At 45.8% G+C, this 16,099-nt stretch overlaps 1 protein-coding gene across 4 annotated transcripts in view; it reads left to right on the top strand.

Annotated features, from left to right (window-relative positions):
* The first annotated feature begins 6,946 nt into the window (after positions 1–6,946).
* The window catches only part of SKI (SKI proto-oncogene), a 152,858-nt gene continuing 143,705 nt past the window's right edge, over positions 6,947–16,099 (top strand). For all 4 annotated transcript variants that reach the window (XM_035118441.2, XM_035118439.2, XM_035118440.2 and 1 more), the window contains exon 1: positions 6,947–9,059. In XM_035118441.2, the coding sequence (XP_034974332.2) occupies positions 8,109–9,059 (951 nt within the window). In that variant the 5' untranslated portion in view covers positions 6,947–8,108. The remainder of the gene's footprint in view (positions 9,060–16,099) is intronic.

Below are 16,099 nucleotides of genomic sequence, written 5' to 3'. Positions count from 1 at the left end.
TACTTTGTAATGGACCAGCTTCCACTGAAATCTGAGGGATGGTGAGCTACTTGACAAAATTCAAAGCAACATAATTGATATGATAATAAAGTCATTAAGGACACAGAAAGACATCAGGATACCAACGTGAAAAAGAGCTAGCAAATAAAATAAAAATGAAGGATGCCATCAGCCTAAAAACTATGCCAAAATACTACAAATAGGGGAGGCAACAAAACATTGCAGGGTGGAGCACTCCTGTTCAGCGCTCCAGGCAGCCATGTCTGTCTTCCAGAAAACTCCATTTAATTTTTCCTCTGCTGATACTCAGAATTCTATGTGCTCTGAGCATATTCAGTCCTAATAGGTCTGTTTTAGGTTTCCCCCCACTTTTAAGTTCCACCCCTTTAAATATATGTGAAGATCTACAGCTGTGACATGATTAGGGTTGCCATCTTTCAAAAAGTGAAAATCCGGACACAAAAGCTGTTCAGCTTTTAGCTAGTCACTATGTCGTCCCTCCACCCTCCTGTATTTGAAGATCATTCATGCATTTTGAAAACATAGATTGAAAAGGTGCATGCGGAGTCATAACAATAGATTCTACCACCCTCATTCATCTTGATCTGGACCATAAATTTTGTGTCATGGTCCGGAATTCTAGTTAGGACTCTCCACCACCCCAACTGGCTAGAGATCCTAGGAGAGGGCAAACACTGTCCTGCTTTCAAACACAAGGCTGTCCTTGCTTGATTTCTAAGTTGGTATATAGTGCAGTGGTTAAGTAGATGAGCTGGGAACTCAAATCTTGCCAGATCAGATAAAGAGCCTGCAAACCAACAAAGCACCTGTTCAGAAGCCTCTAGGTGGCTGTAGCAGCTACTTTCAGAAACTGAATGTTGCAAGCACTCTTTGCAAATACTCCTTTCAACAGCATTGCACACCACCACCACCTGTTTCATTCACTCTCCATTGAGCAGCACCTGGCTTCTAAATGGCAGAGAATAAGTAGATCCTCATGGTGTCAAAGGCCAGGACAAAGAGGTGTGCCTTAAGTATAGGACACATAGCTGCCAAGTTTTCCCTTTTCTCGCGAGGAAGCCTATTCAGCATAAGGGAAAATCCCTTAAAAAAAGGGATAACTTGGCAGCTATGATAGGACAAAAGCTGTATAATGAAAATGCCACACACTTTTGTGAGAAAGAATTTCCACAACTTAGGAGGTGACACAGTGAATGCCCTTTCTCGGACCACTGCTACCACCCCAAACTTCTGAAGGTGGTGAAACTGCCACAAGGACCCTCTCTGTTAATCTTAAAACCCAAGAGGGCCTGTACAGAAGAAGTCAGTCTTTCAGGCATCATTTATTGCTGCTTTTAGAACAGGGGTGGCTAACTCATGACCTTCCCATTGGCCATGCTGACTGGGGTTGCTGAGAGTTGGAGTCTTAACAACATCAGGGGGGGGCATCACTGGTACAATAGGAAAAGCCAGGTGCTACAGAGGGCGGGCAAGCGAGTAATATTGTGCAGAAGTGCTGAAAAAGGATATACTCTGTGAGTGACTAGCCACAATTTCTTACAGCTCCTATTAGAGCAGCATTCCAGAGAAACCACCTCTGACATTTTAGTTGGCAATATTTTATACATGTCTGCTCAGCAGTAAGCCCCACTGAATTCAAAGACTTACTCCTAGATAAGTGGAAATAGGATTGCACACCTACATGGAAGGAAGCAGCTTTGAGCATACTGGGACCTACATCTGAATAAAGCATAGGATTAGACTCTTAACACTTCTCTTTCAAAGAAGTCACATAAATATGATTCCATGGGTTAAAATGTTCCTCAGTGACTGAGAATAACTATTAAGGGGAAATCTGCTAGAGTTTTAGCCAAGCAACATGCCACTATATCCCCATGGTTAGTCTGCTTACTTTCTCTCTGATTTCTCCTAAATTCTTCCCTCTCCAAAATGTTTTGCAGAATAATCACCAGAAGTAGCCCAATCATCTTGTCAATCATTCACCCTCAACAACTGATAGTAGCAGAGGGTCTGATGTTGGGAGCATATTTCCTCTCTCCCTCCACTTGCAGGCACACACACATTTTCTGTGCAAGACACAGCCTATACATATATATGTACATGTCTGTTCCCCCTGTTGGGGACATGGAAGCGGCAAAGGGTGGCAAACTCTCCAGGATAGTGTGTGCAGTTTCCCCTCCAAATGAACCAGATGTGGGATGGGAAATGAGAAAGACAGAAACAAACTGCTGGCTTGTAAAATAGGGAAAGAGTAAACATTTTGTGGGTGTGTGCATGTGTTTTGTTTGTTTTTGTTGTTCTGGGCCTTTTGGAAACTGTGGATGGACTGAAGCTGGCAGGCAGAGATCAAGCAGCCACCCACCAGCCACAGGGTTCAACAGTTGAGAAGTTTACTAGAGCATTTGTGTTCCAGAAGCGATTGGCCTTTAAGTAAAAAACGAGGGTGGGGGGGCAGGAATAACTACACTATGGTGCTAGGGCCCTTCTTCTAATATTTTTCTCCCCTCCCATTCCCCCTTCCACACTGTTGAGCCCAAGGGGGGGGGGGATGAATTAACAAAAGGAAAGGAAGGGGAGGCAGTAAGGATTCGGATTCTTGACAATTCATTTCCTGTTGTTCAGTTTCCTAAAAAGAAATGCATTGCTTTCTTCTCAGTAGAGGTTGGCACATCCAGCCATTAAGTAAAATGCCATGGATTGTGTGGGTGTGATGTTGTATCCACTAGAGGCTAGTCTCTTTTCCCCATTAGGGCAAATGGGGCACTACCCCCCCCCTTCAGTCTGCCCTCAGCCAGCTCCCATTTGCCTGCCTTCCAACTTGCAACCAGCCAGGAGGGGAGCCCTTGCTGTCAGCTTCCACCTCTGTAGTCACTGTGTTGCCTTTGTATAACCCAGCAAGGAGGATGGGGGACAGGCCTAGAATTAGTTGGCCCTGCCCATCATCGGCTTTGACTCTGTCTACTGTCGGGCACCCTGCCTTCTGCCCTACAAGTCCCAGTGGGTGTCACAGCCACACATGTTTGAATCCCACATGTATGTACCTCAAGGGGTAATTTAAAGAAACATATACATGGCCTATTTATTACTGGAAACCACTGTTCTGAAAGTATGGAATCTGTGTCACATGGACCCTTGGAGAGAACAGGAGTCAGAGCATGAGGTGTTTGATGAAGTTACTGTGCGATCCAAGTGTCCTATGAAGTAGGCCTGTCTATGTTAAAATGTGTAAATAGATAGCCAATAGATTGTCAGTGGTGGTAGTGCAGGGGCCCCAATCTACATAAAGTGTACCAGGCCCATGGAATCCTGTTAGCATCCTTGACCACATGCAGAAGGTTCAGTCACTGGCATAATCATATAAAGCTAGTGGAAGGCTCCTGTTTGAAACCCTAGAACATGGGTTGGCAAACTAAGGCCCGCGGGCTGGATCAGGCCTAATTGCCTTCTGGATCCGGCTCGCGGACGGTCTGGGAATCACCGCGTGGATCGCCAGCGCGCACGTTCTTTCCCTCTCCCTCACACGGCAGTGGCGGCGCCTGCTCCCTCCCTCCTCCTGGATTTCCCTGCCCTGCCTAGAGGAGGAAAGGGGCTGGGCTTTGTTGGTGCCAGCAGCAGCAGTGCTCGAGCGGCTGCCATTTAAAGCAGCTCCTCTCTGGAGCCCTTTCGTGCGTCGCTCATCATCCCTCTGCCGCCATCAGCCCCTGCCACTCACAAGACACAGGTAAGTAGCCACCGGGGCTCGTGGTGCTCTTATATAATCCCCCCCCCCCAAAATAGTCCGGCCCCCCACAAGGTCTGAGGGACAGTGGACCGGCCCCCTGCCGAAAAAGTTTGCTGACTGCTGCCCTAAAACATCAGTTTAGACCAGGCATCCCCAAACTGCGGCCCTCCAGATGTTTTGGCATACAACTCCCATGATCCCTAGCTAAGAGGACCAGTGGTCAGGGGTGATGGGAATTGTAGTCCAAAACATCTGGAGGGCAGAAGTTAGGGGATGCCTGGTTTAGACCATGCAGAGCAAGGTGGACCAATGATATCTGACTCATAGGGTTGAAGCAGTAAAACGGAAAAAAATGTTTTGGGATCAATTTTCAGCCTCTGTAGTGGAATTACTGGAATTGCAATTCTTTGGATTGTTCTTTGGCTGTGTCAGATGTTCAAAAGCAAGTTTAAATGAAGTTACAGAAGCTAGTTTTGAACTGTGGATCAGTTCCTATCTGGCGAAGTAGAGGTCTGTACAGTATAGGCTCTCACAGGCTCATCCAATGAAGTGTCTCCAGGGGCAAGTTTGGAAGTATTTTGCCATATTGAAACTGGTGTTTCAAGGTCCCTTGATTTTGAAGGCTAGTGAAAAAGACAGAGTGTGAGAGTGTGGAGACTTTATCCTGGATGTGAACTGAACAAAGGTACAAATTCAACTAGATACATTTAAAAATATTTGCTTTTTAATTGTTTCTGCCGTAAAATAAGTTTTGAAGTAATTTAATTGTGTTTCTCAGAACAAAGTGGAAGAAATACGGTATGTTAAATGCTGGTGTATTTGAAAGTTACATTGTGGAGAATACAAACTCACAATCTGAGACCCACACCAGGAGGGGGCAATCTTTCCTATCACTGTCATGCACACCAATTTGAGAATAAATGAATGTCTGGAGCAGTATATACCGGTAGAATATTGGGAAGGGGCTTTACTGTATTATCTTAGAAAGATGTTTAGTTTACTAACCTAACCTTCCCTGAAATTTTGCCTCTAAATGTTGTACCTAACTTTTTTTTCCAACTGCAGGATTGTTTTACACCTTTTGAAACCCTACAGCACATAGTGTTTACATGTCCTTTATATTGTGCTGTCCGGCAGAACTTATTGCTCCCATTAATTCAAAAATTTCCTGGGTACCTGGCAGATTCGCATTTTGCTTTTTTATTGCAAGACACAAATCCGTTTGTAACTTTACAAATGGCAAAATTTCTAACTTCCGTGCTGTCATACAAGAGATGTAATGGTTTGTTATATGTAATTTGAAATTCTTTTATTATAATTTTATCTAATTCTGCATATATTTTAACTTATTTTATTGTAACTAAATCGTGCATGCCCTTGTTCTTGTTATGTCTATGAGCTTAAAGCTGAAATAAAGTGATTGATTGATTTACACCTTTCTTTTTTAGAATAGTTTTTATTCATTTTTAAAGCGTTGTATTAAAACCAAATAATACTTTATATGATGATCCAATTGTTTATAGTTACCTGCCAAAAACTTGCACAAGCAGCTTACTTCAGAAAATCCAAAGGATGGTATCCAGCTAAGTCCTACTCAGAGTGGACCCTTTCAAATTAATGGACCTGTGAGTCATGTTACTGCTAATGCCTTTGCTTTGAATAGGACTAATGTTGGATAAAACCCAACAGATTTAACAGAACTAAGTGAGATGGAAAAGGAGAAGGTCCATACACACACTTTGCTTTTCCATTTTTTTTAGTAAAGGCCAGATACAACTGAATTAATCTGAACCTTGAAAAGTACATAAAACTAAAAGAGGAAGTAGGGAGGAGTGTTGCTCTTTCAACTTCCCCCTTCAGCTCTATTAACTTATTAAAAGATAGCAACCCTACTACCTTATGATCAAGGGGGCAGTGAGTGTTGGGGCTCAGAGGCTTTGTGGACACTAGCAAAGACCTCAAGGGTATTATTGTGCCCACAGGCATCACGCTGATGACCCCTGGAGTTCTTTCCACAGATACATGATTACACATATATGCGCTTAATTACAGTGGACATACAGTTGTTGCTTTCTTTGCAGGGGAAAAATATGTGTGGAAGGGCACTCACACGGTGTTATGCAGATTCAGCTTTTATTTTCTCACGTTTGTGCCTCCTGGAACCCTGGTTAGACTGTCAGACTAGGTAGGACCTGGGAGAGCAGGGTTCAAATCACCCCGCTATATCATGAAGCTCCCTGGGCATAGCTGTCAACCCTCCCTTTTTTGCGGGAAACTCCCTTATTCCAAGCCACAGCTGTCAGCCTTCCCTTTTTTTGCTGGAAATTCCCTTAGTCCAGTGCCGTTTCCCGCTGCTATCCTGGATTGTTAGATATACCGTAGACTGTCCCTGGGACAGGTGAGGCTGCTGCTGATCCCTTATTTTCAAATCCAAAAGTTGACAGCTATGTCACTGGGTGACCTTGGGCCGGTTACTACCTCTCCACTTAACGTGCCTCATAGAGTTGTGGGGATTAAATGAGGAAGATGTATGCCACCTTCAGCTCCTTAGAGAAAAATGTGGGGTATAAAACAGTAAATTAATAAGTGGCACCCAGGAGCACTGACCAGACCCTGACCCACTTAACTGCAGTCAGTGGTCTTTCATCAGACCCATAGCCTGGGGCTGCTTCTTCTGTTAAGTGCTTTCTCATTCTCTTGTATGAAACTTTGTCCACCGGCTCCAACCCCCCCCCACCTTAAAACCCTTCCACCCCTCCCCCACAAAAACAACAACTAGGGAGAGAAGTTTGAAGCAAGCGCAAATTCATTCACAGAGCTGCCCTACCGCACGTCTCTTTCTCGCAGCCTCGAGGTCTATGAACCCAACACTTTACCCTCCCCATCGCAGCTCTGGGCTGCCTGCCCCCCGCCCGCGCCTTCTTCTGTTTCCCGGTGTGTGTGTTTGTGCGCGCACGCGCAGGCGTGTTATGTCTCGCTTGCCTTTTTGCAGAGCGGCTCGGAGGAGGAGGAGGAGGAGGTGGTGGTGGTGGAGGAGGATGAGAACAGAGCCGGAGGGAGGCGGCGCCTGTTCCTGGAAGAGCTCAGCCTGGGGAGTTGGTCACATTCTTGGCTGGGATTCAAGAGCTGAGGCAGACACCAACAAACAGTGAGGTTGGGGGGGGGGCGCGGAGGGGGAGGAGTGCACAGCCAGCCAGCCAGCCTTGCCTGCCTGCCTGCCTGCCTGCCTGCATTAGCTCAGCTCTGAAACACCCTCAGTCTGGGCTGGAGCGTGGAGTTGGGAGGATGTGAGCTGCTGCGGCTCCCACATTAAAAAGGAGAAGAGGCGGAAAGCAAAGCCAGCCAGAGAGAAAAAGAAAGAACGAAGCAACTCTTTAAAAGAAAGGAAATCTTCCCTTCCCACCCCCACCCGCAGTTTCAAGGGACCACGAGTAGCAGAGAGAACAAGAGGGGGCGAAGAAGGAAGGAGACGCCTCGCTACAGTAGCAGCCGCCGCGGAATTTTGGAAGGGGGGTTTAATTTTTTATTTTTTTATTTTTTTATTTTGCTTTGCCTCACACTACATTATCCCGCTTCCGGAGATCGACCTTCTATATAAAAATACACACGCACATTATTATTTTCCTTTTAAGAAACATTTTTTTTGGTGGACATGGACAGAAAGGAGCTGACTTCCCCGACGCCAGACGCCTACGCCGCTGCTATTTGGACATCTTTCAAGACCCTCTGGTGCTATTGACTCTCTTCAGCCCCCTTTCCACGTTGTTGCTACAGATTTATTAGCAATTTTTTTTGAGGGGGGAGGGAGGGAGGTTGATCGGTCGGTTGTGTGTGAGCCTCGTGTGTGTTTGTGTGAACTGAACTGAAGACTGCTGGCTTGAATGGAGGTGGGAGGGCAAGCTACTCTTTGAGAAGGCAGTGCGCTTTTTCTTTTTATAACTTTTTTCTCTCCCCCTCCCCGAAGATATAAATATTTCCCCTGGATTGGCTCTTTTGCTCCAGTGCATTTAGAACAACAACAAAGAACCCCAAACTTATCGAGGGGGTGTTTGGAAAAGCGGACCAAAAGTAACCCACCGGGAGGAAACGTATTTTTCTTTTTTTGCGGAATAATATGAGATTCTTGAGTGGCTTCCCTCTCTCCTCCGTCTTCAATGGACAACAACAAATTTAAGAAGAGCGGCGTTTCTCGCCTTTAAAGGAAAAGAAAAATAGAAGCCTGGAAAAGATTTTAAGCGAGGTTCGGTTTAGTTTTTTGCATTGCCTTTGGTGAAAAACCTAGAAAGGAGGAGTTATTTTCTTATTGTTGTTATTATTTTTTAAAAAAGGAATAAAAAGGCGGGAGACCACCACAAAATAACCTAAAATGGAGACTGTAAGGAGCAGCTTCCAGCCTCATCCCGGCCTGCAGAAGACCTTGGAACAGTTTCATCTGAGCTCCATGAACTCGCTGGGTGGTCCAGCCGCCTTCTCTGCGCGCTGGGCGCAGGAGCTGCTGTACAAGCGGGAGAACGGCAAGGAGTCCTCGTCCTCGACGTCCTCCTCGGCGGAGCCTGTGCTCCACTTGCCGCCGATCCAGCCGCCGGCGGTGATGCCGGGACCCTTCTTCATGCCCTCAGACCGTTCGACCGAACGCTGCGAGACCGTCCTGGAGGGCGAGACCATCTCGTGCTTCGTGGTGGGCGGCGAGAAGCGCCTCTGCCTGCCGCAGATCCTCAACTCCGTCCTGCGCGACTTCTCGCTGCAGCAGATCAACGCAGTGTGCGACGAGCTCCACATCTACTGCTCCCGCTGCACGGCGGACCAGCTGGAGATCCTCAAAGTCATGGGCATCCTGCCCTTCTCGGCGCCCTCCTGCGGGCTCATCACCAAGACGGACGCCGAGAGGCTTTGCAACGCCTTGCTCTACGGAGGCGCCTACCCGCCGGGGCGCTGCAAGAAGGAGTTCTCCGGGAGCCACCACGGGGCCGCGCTCGAGCTGGAACTGACCGAGCGGAGCTTCAAGGTATACCACGAGTGCTTCGGGAAATGCAAGGGGCTCCTGGTGCCAGAGCTGTATAGCAGCCCTGGCGCGGCATGCATCCAGTGCCTCGATTGCCGGCTCATGTACCCGCCGCACAAGTTTGTCATCCACTCGCACAAGTCCCTGGAGAACCGGACTTGCCACTGGGGCTTCGACTCGGCCAACTGGCGAGCCTACATCCTCCTCAGCCAGGATTACTCCGGCAAAGAAGAGAAAGCCAGACTGGGCCAGTGCTTGGACGAGATGAAGGAGAAGTTCGACTACAGCAACCGATACAAGAGGAAAGCACCCAGGGTGAGTCCTCTTGGATTTGGTTTTGAGGGATTGGCGCTTAAATTTGGGGCTGGGGTCGCTAAAGAGTTGGGTTTCTTAAAAACTCTGCGGAGATTGCTTAAAAAGAAAGAAAAAAAGGTGTGTGAACTTCGGTGGCAAGGGTAAGGGTTGCAACTGTACAAAGACTGCAGCTAGATACTTGGTGCATCTCTAGCATGTATTATGCATATCCAGTGAGACCTACTTCTGAATAAAAATGCAGATAGAATTGGCTGCATATTTTACACAGTCCTATAGGTAGCCACTTAAGTGGCTATTGCCTGAACCATGTAGTAGGATCCTGGAAGGAATCATATGTAATCTCTTATTGGACTCCCACCAGCCTGTGGTTCAGGTGATAACTGTTTTAAATAGACCTTGTTCTCTCAGGTATTGGGAGCTACCGGTATGTAGCGAGAAGGCACTGCATGCTCACTGGGAAATAAGCCTCATTGTGTTCAATTGGGCTACTTCCTAGGTAAATGTGCATCTAGCTGTAAGAGTCCCGCACAACTCTTTCTGAAAGGAGTGATGTGTGTGTGAGAGCAGCTGGAAAAACCTGCATGCACCCCAAGGATGCTTATACCATGCATGCAAACTTAGGTGAAGCATGGCCCTAGGTGTGCAGACTCAGAAGTGAGTCCCATTGAATTCAGTGGGACTTAGTAATCAGAAAAGGATGCTTAGGATTGTACTTCTAGAGAATAAAGAATTGTCAGACTTATTTAGGAATAGAAATAGGGTTGTGCTGATAGGTTCTTAAGGTAACTCACATTGGGCTGTTTTGTCCTTTTTTCTTTTGCAACAGTCTCAAGGGAGCTGGCCTTTTCTTTTGAAATATACCCTTCAGTCTTTCTTATTTTGGGGTATATTTACTGCTGTGGACTAGCAGGGCTCTCTAATGGACTTTAACTGCAGCAGTAAAGTTGGATTTGTTTAAAAAATCCTTTTAGCCAATCTGTCTTTTTCGGAGGGGGAGAAGAGAGTCCACAAATTTACCATTATCCTGTTCACCTTTCTTGTTGCAAACTTAAGTCCTGTACATTTTATGCATCTGGTTAAACAGGACACAAAAGGTGGCTTACCATATTCTGCCCTTGGGTTTTGCATCTTAACAAACTCAAATAGGTATAGGTAGTGCTATAAATAGGGCAAGGAAAGATGACTGAATGAATCAATTGGTAATCTACAGGCAGAAATCACTGGCTTCTATCCTAAGGTTTAATCTCAAAACTTGACAAATGTAGTGAGGGAAACAGCTGAAAAGCTTCTAAATGTATTGCATTGGTAGGATAAACAAACACACAACCGGATAGATTCCAGACAGTGGAGGCTGGTCCATCAGGGCAAATGAGGCACCTCCCCACCAACCTCAGTCTGTCCTCAGCCAGCCCCCACCTGCATGCTTTCTAATTTACAACTAGCCCAGGGGGTGGCACTGCCTGTCAGATTCCTCCTCCAGTCATTGTTACCCTTGCAGAACTCAGCAGCCAAGATGATGGGGACACAACTAAAATTAGTTGGCTCTCCCTGTCATTGGCTCTGACCGCATCTACTGTTTGGGCTCCATGACTTCCTCCCTTCCAGTCACAACGGGCACCAGCCACCACTGATCCCAGGATGTTCCAATCCAGGGTACTTGCAAATGCTGTTGATATATGTGTGCAGACTACATAGTGTATTTTTGGTGCTCTGTACAGTGTTGATCTAGTCCCCCCTCCACCCCTTTTCTCTCCTGATGCTAGTTTGTGTATGGGTTGTATTTACACTAAGGAAATGGATGTGTCCTGGGACAACTGCTGTAGCAAGCTTTAAAATATGACAGGCAATTGCGGAGTCTGCCCAGCCAGACAGCTAGAAAACGTATTAGCAGAAGGTGTTTTTTAATCTGCAGCAGTACTTCAATTTCCAGACTTCTTAAAGTTGGTGACTGGGTGAGAAAGTTGGGAGGGGAGACCTTGTGTTGGCATCAATCCTGGTCAATAGGGGTACTTATGCTATGGGGTAGCTTGAAAAAAAATGCCCAGGGTCAGACAAGACAGACTCATTTAATACTTATTAAGGGAATATTCAGTTAAGACTTCTTTCCCTTCCTGGTCCCCTTTAAACTCCCACACACCTATTTTGGGGAGAATGTGCAGGTACTCACACACATCTGGAGATAAAGGCATGTGCAGCTTCTCCTTTTGGGAAACAGGCTGAATGTGCATACAAACAACAACAACAACAACAACAACAACAACAACAACAACAGAAACCCACCAGGCTTTGGGATATCTTTCCATTCCTGTCTACTTGGCTATTTCCCCTTTCAAAGTGAAGGAAGTAGTCCTTGTTTTCTCCTTAGTTCCCCTCCTCCTCCACAGACTCTGCATAAGAGCTATTGTAGGTCTAAAGACCCACATTATTTCTCATATGTGCTGCTAATGGCTTTTCTGTCTTCAGCTAATTATATGCTAAAAGTAGCAGTTTGGGGCATATGAATGGAAAGTGGAGGTGCACTGAGAACACAGGAGCCCTTTTTTTTTAAAAAAAATTGCATCTTTTTGAAGGCTTGTGGGACAGCCAACATCTCTCTCCATTCTGGGCAGTAATTTCTGTGCCCAAACCCTTGAGTGATCTTGCAGAACTTTCTTTATAGTGTCATGTTAGTGTTAGATGTTTGCACTGTACATATTTAGCCACCACCCCCAATGTAATGGACTTCCATTTTTATGGGTTTCACTTTTGGATATATGAAAGAGAATAACGAATTGATTTATGAAAGAAATCAGAAACTAGAATAGAAATTCTCAGTAACTTCAGGTGTGTGTGTGTGTGTGTGTGTGTGTGTGTGTGTGTGTGTAATGTGTGTATCTGGCCCACCACTTTTTTTTAAAGGCATCCATCAAATTAGTCAAGGATTGGTGTGAAACTTGAGACCAAATTAAAACCTTGGTGCTGATCATAATACATTGCTTGAAATAGTGTTTTCCCCATCAGACTGAAATGGGCAGCCTTTGCTTTTCGTCAATTGTGAGGCAGCTGTGGTGGGAAGAAAGCCAGGATATGCATATATCTCTGCCTGTGCCCCAAAAATGGGATGGAGTTTAAATATTATTTTACCTCCCTTCCCATGGTGAGTTGTTTCAAGACTTTTAACTTTGGCTAGAAGAACTTGTGTTTTTGCTCTTGAGAAGACTTTGGTAGCAGGCAGGCTACCTGTCTGGCATCCCAACAAAAAGCTGCTTCTCTCCCATTCATTTTTCCATCAGACATAGCCAAAGGGATATTGCATGTTTTGTGCTGTAGCAGATAGCCATGCTGGGAAGCAAAACAATAACCACACACAGAGCTGCAGGGTTGGTAGACTGTGGCCAGAAGCAAATAACATTGAAATAAAATTGAGGTCGCCTAGGGAGGAAATGGTGGTGGAAACCTAACCAATCTTGTGTTTGGCTGTTTGCATTTAACTATGTTGAAGTTCTGTCTGCATCTCATCCTTAAGCTGTGTGTGTCTTTTGCTCACAGCTGTCTGCAAATTGTGGGCCTCTGTGGGTTTTTGCCTTGTGTGCCCTGCATAATAATGATGATGATCCTTCTTGGGAGTGTGTCCCAGCTGTTGGATGGGGACAATGTGGATTGTTTGAATACAAAGAGGTAGGGGTGATCCTACCCCGCCCCCCTGGGTTTGTGGGAGTTAGCTGGTAGTAGGATGGCTTTATGTGGCTCTCCTGCAGTAAGCTTTGTAGAATAGTTCCCCAAAGTGGACTGTGAGATAAAAAACACATCTGTGGAAGCTGCCTCACCAACCACATTCTGCCCTCAGCCAGCCTCCTCCTCATAATCTAAAGCAAGTTCAGTGGGTGCTAGCTTCCTCCTCCTCAGTATTACCCTTGCAGAATTCAGCAGGGAAGAGGATAGGGACAAAATCAGAATTAGTTAACCCTTCCTGTCATTACCCCTGACCCTACCTACTGTCTGGGCTCTCTGGATTTATTCCTACCAATCACAGTAGATACTAGCCATCACTGCTCTTATACTGAGTCAGACCACTGGTGCATTTAGCTCAGGACTGGTTGACACTGACTCTCCAGGGGTTCAGATGGGATCTTTTATCAGCTGTGCCTGGAAATGCCATGGACCAACGATAGGAAGCAGGTGCTTGACCACTGAGCCTAATGTCCCTGATGTCTCTTTGGTGAGTTGATGAAAGCTTTCTGTGGTGGGTCTGTGAGATGCATTTTTCTCCTGCTGCTGGAGTCTGCCTGCATAATGCAAAAGTGGATGTTAGGCTGTAATTTGAAATCCAGTGATATTTTCCCTCCATAAGCAGAGGCAATACACCTCTGACTCCTCAGATACTGAGAACATAGGAAGCTGGTTTGTACTGCATCAGACAACCCATCTAGCTCAGTATTGTCTACACTGACTGGCAGTGGCTCTTCAGGGTTTAGGCAAGAAGTCTTTCTCAGCCCCACATGGAGATGCTGGGGATTGAACTTGGACTTTTCTACATACCATTGAGCTATGGCCTTTCTCCAGTAACACGGGATGATTCTTTCCTTTGCAAGCTTCCCAGATGCATTTGCCTGCCTAAGAAAATACTGGAATTTAGTGCAATTGTCTGCTGCAAGACAATTCTTGTGCTCACATATTGGCATAATTCTGTGTTCAGTAACACTTGGGTCTATTCCACCCATGCAGCAACCCTAGGAGGGGGAAAGGGTGTGTGTGTTTCAGCTTCTTTTGGTACCTCCCACCTTGAGTTTGGTTTCTCCTAGTATGTTATTTGTTTGCATTCCTAGGGCTTAATCATTCCTTTGTGGAGTTCTTCAAATCCCCTAAGCCACATCACCTTCTGGACTTTGTTCTTTTACCTTCTCCCCCCCCCCCCAAACACGTTCATTGTTGAGCTTTCCCTCCTCCCTGTCCCACCCCCCAAGTCTCTTAGTCTTTCCTCATCTTCTAACTGGTTCCTGCATCCTGGTCAACTGTATATGTAAAAATGATTTTGTTCAAGAATGAGTTTCACCAGTCTCTTCCCCCTCCTGCCTATATTGTTCCAATTCACAGCCTGTCTGATACATGTCTGCTCTCCTGTATGCTATGTCACTGTGGTGATGAAACATGAAGTCCTAGGTTCAATCCCTGGAAACCTGTTTGTGCTATGGAATTGCAGTCTTTAATGTGCCCTCTAGAAATTGTTTGGCTGTAGCATCCCATCATCCCTTACCCCATGCCATGTAGGAATGATCATAGCTCAAGGGGAGAGCATCTGCTTTGCATGCCAAGGGTTCCAGGTTCAATCTCTGGTAGGGCTGGCAGAAATTCCCTGTCTGAAAACTTAAACTGAGTCGCTGCCAGTCAGTGCAGACAATCCTGAGCTGCACTGAGTGTGAGGCAGCTTTCTGTGTTCACATTTTGCACAATGCGCATGTTCAGTAAAACTCTATAAAATCAAGGTTTTTCCTTTCATGCATTATATTTTTCCTACATGGATGTTGGAGAGGAGGGGAAACAGGTAAAATGTAATGCCCAGAAGTCACACACCGGATTATTTTCTTGTGTACAGTCACTGGAAATCTCTTGCCAGTTATGACTTTCATCCTGAACACTTTTGTGAAGAAAAACCGTGTCTGAAGTAGCTGTCAGATTAAGGGAAGAAAAGAGGAAATAAGCAGACACACACCTTTCTAAGCAGCAGCATTCCCTCAGGCCTGGTGTTCCCTGAGGTGGGAGGAATGTTCTGGATTGTCATATACAAACAAGCACAGCAAAGGTTCCTGCTTCTGTTTCATAATAATAATAATAATCCCTCCCAAGCCAGTGAAAGGTGTAGCAGCAAGAGATCAAAGAGCGGAAACCTATTCGTGCTGAGGTAATGCAGCTTTTGGAGTGATCTTGTGAGGCCATTGAGGCTTTTTGCATTTTGTAGTGGTTGCAATCCAGCCAGCTGGGAATTTGTGGTGGCGGCAGCAGCAAAAAGAACTCCTTGTGCCCTCCAGGGAAAATGCCTCTCCACCCCTGCAACCTTGGAACTGCTGCATGCCTTAAAGAAGAGATGGTTACACACCTCCACACAACATGTGAGCCCCCCCCCCATTTTCTTTGTCTTCTGCATACCAGGCCTTTTGTGTAGATGTTTGATTGTGCAGGTGTGAATGTGAAGGATCGTGCTCCTCCCTAGGCTTTTTAGGCCATTGTGGGACAGCAGCTGTGCTAGAGTTTGGCTTAGTGTGTCGTCTTCAATCCCAGGATTGTGTTTAGGGTCTCTCCTCCTTAACCATGACCATGTAACCATTGAATGTAGACTCAGGTGACACACTAAGCTAATTCTTGCTTTATTACCATCCTGCAATGACCCCCAAAAAACCCTGGGGAGGAGCAAAGCAGCTGTGCTCTCCTTGGGAGCCATTGTGTGTATGTGCCAAGCCATAGTTTGGCTGAGCATGCAGTGTGAAAGTGGACTCAGTTTGGGGCCACAGCTGGTCCTGGAGTGCATGCTCTATGCATGCCTGCTGGCATCTGGCTGGTGGCTTGTTGGCATGTATTGGCCGGAGGAGATAGGAAGCAGGAGTGACTGGGCAGCATGCAATATAAGCCAGCCTATTGCTTTTTTAAAAATTCCTGTTCAGTTCTGTGGTGAAGCCTTGGGACACCCACAAAGTTAGAAAGCATGTGTTGGTCATGGTTCCAATCTGGTATGATTCATGAACCTTCTCCACTCCTGCCACCAATTAATAACATTAATTTATTTTAGCAGAGTAGACGTAGAACATAAATCAATTTGCCTGTCAATTAGTAAAAGCGATCTCTTAATACATATGCTTGGCTGTATTTTTGTTTTGTTTTAATGTATGGGGGACCTTGCAACACTAAGTAAGACCTATGTAAAATATAATTGCTTATGTTCCTTTCTCCACATTTTTTTCATGGGGGGGGGAAAGGAAGGCATTTTAATATATATATTTTCAAACCTGAGGAGAAAACATTTCCATCTTTGTACAGGTAAGCTTTGCATTCCATTCTGCTGCCTCAGG

The sequence above is a fragment of the Zootoca vivipara genome, chromosome 6, assembly GCF_963506605.1.
Source record: "Zootoca vivipara chromosome 6, rZooViv1.1, whole genome shotgun sequence".
Classification (NCBI taxonomy): domain Eukaryota; kingdom Metazoa; phylum Chordata; class Lepidosauria; order Squamata; family Lacertidae; genus Zootoca; species Zootoca vivipara.
The sequence above is the reverse complement of the archived record's forward strand: the minus strand, read 5'-3'. Positions and strand labels throughout refer to the sequence as shown.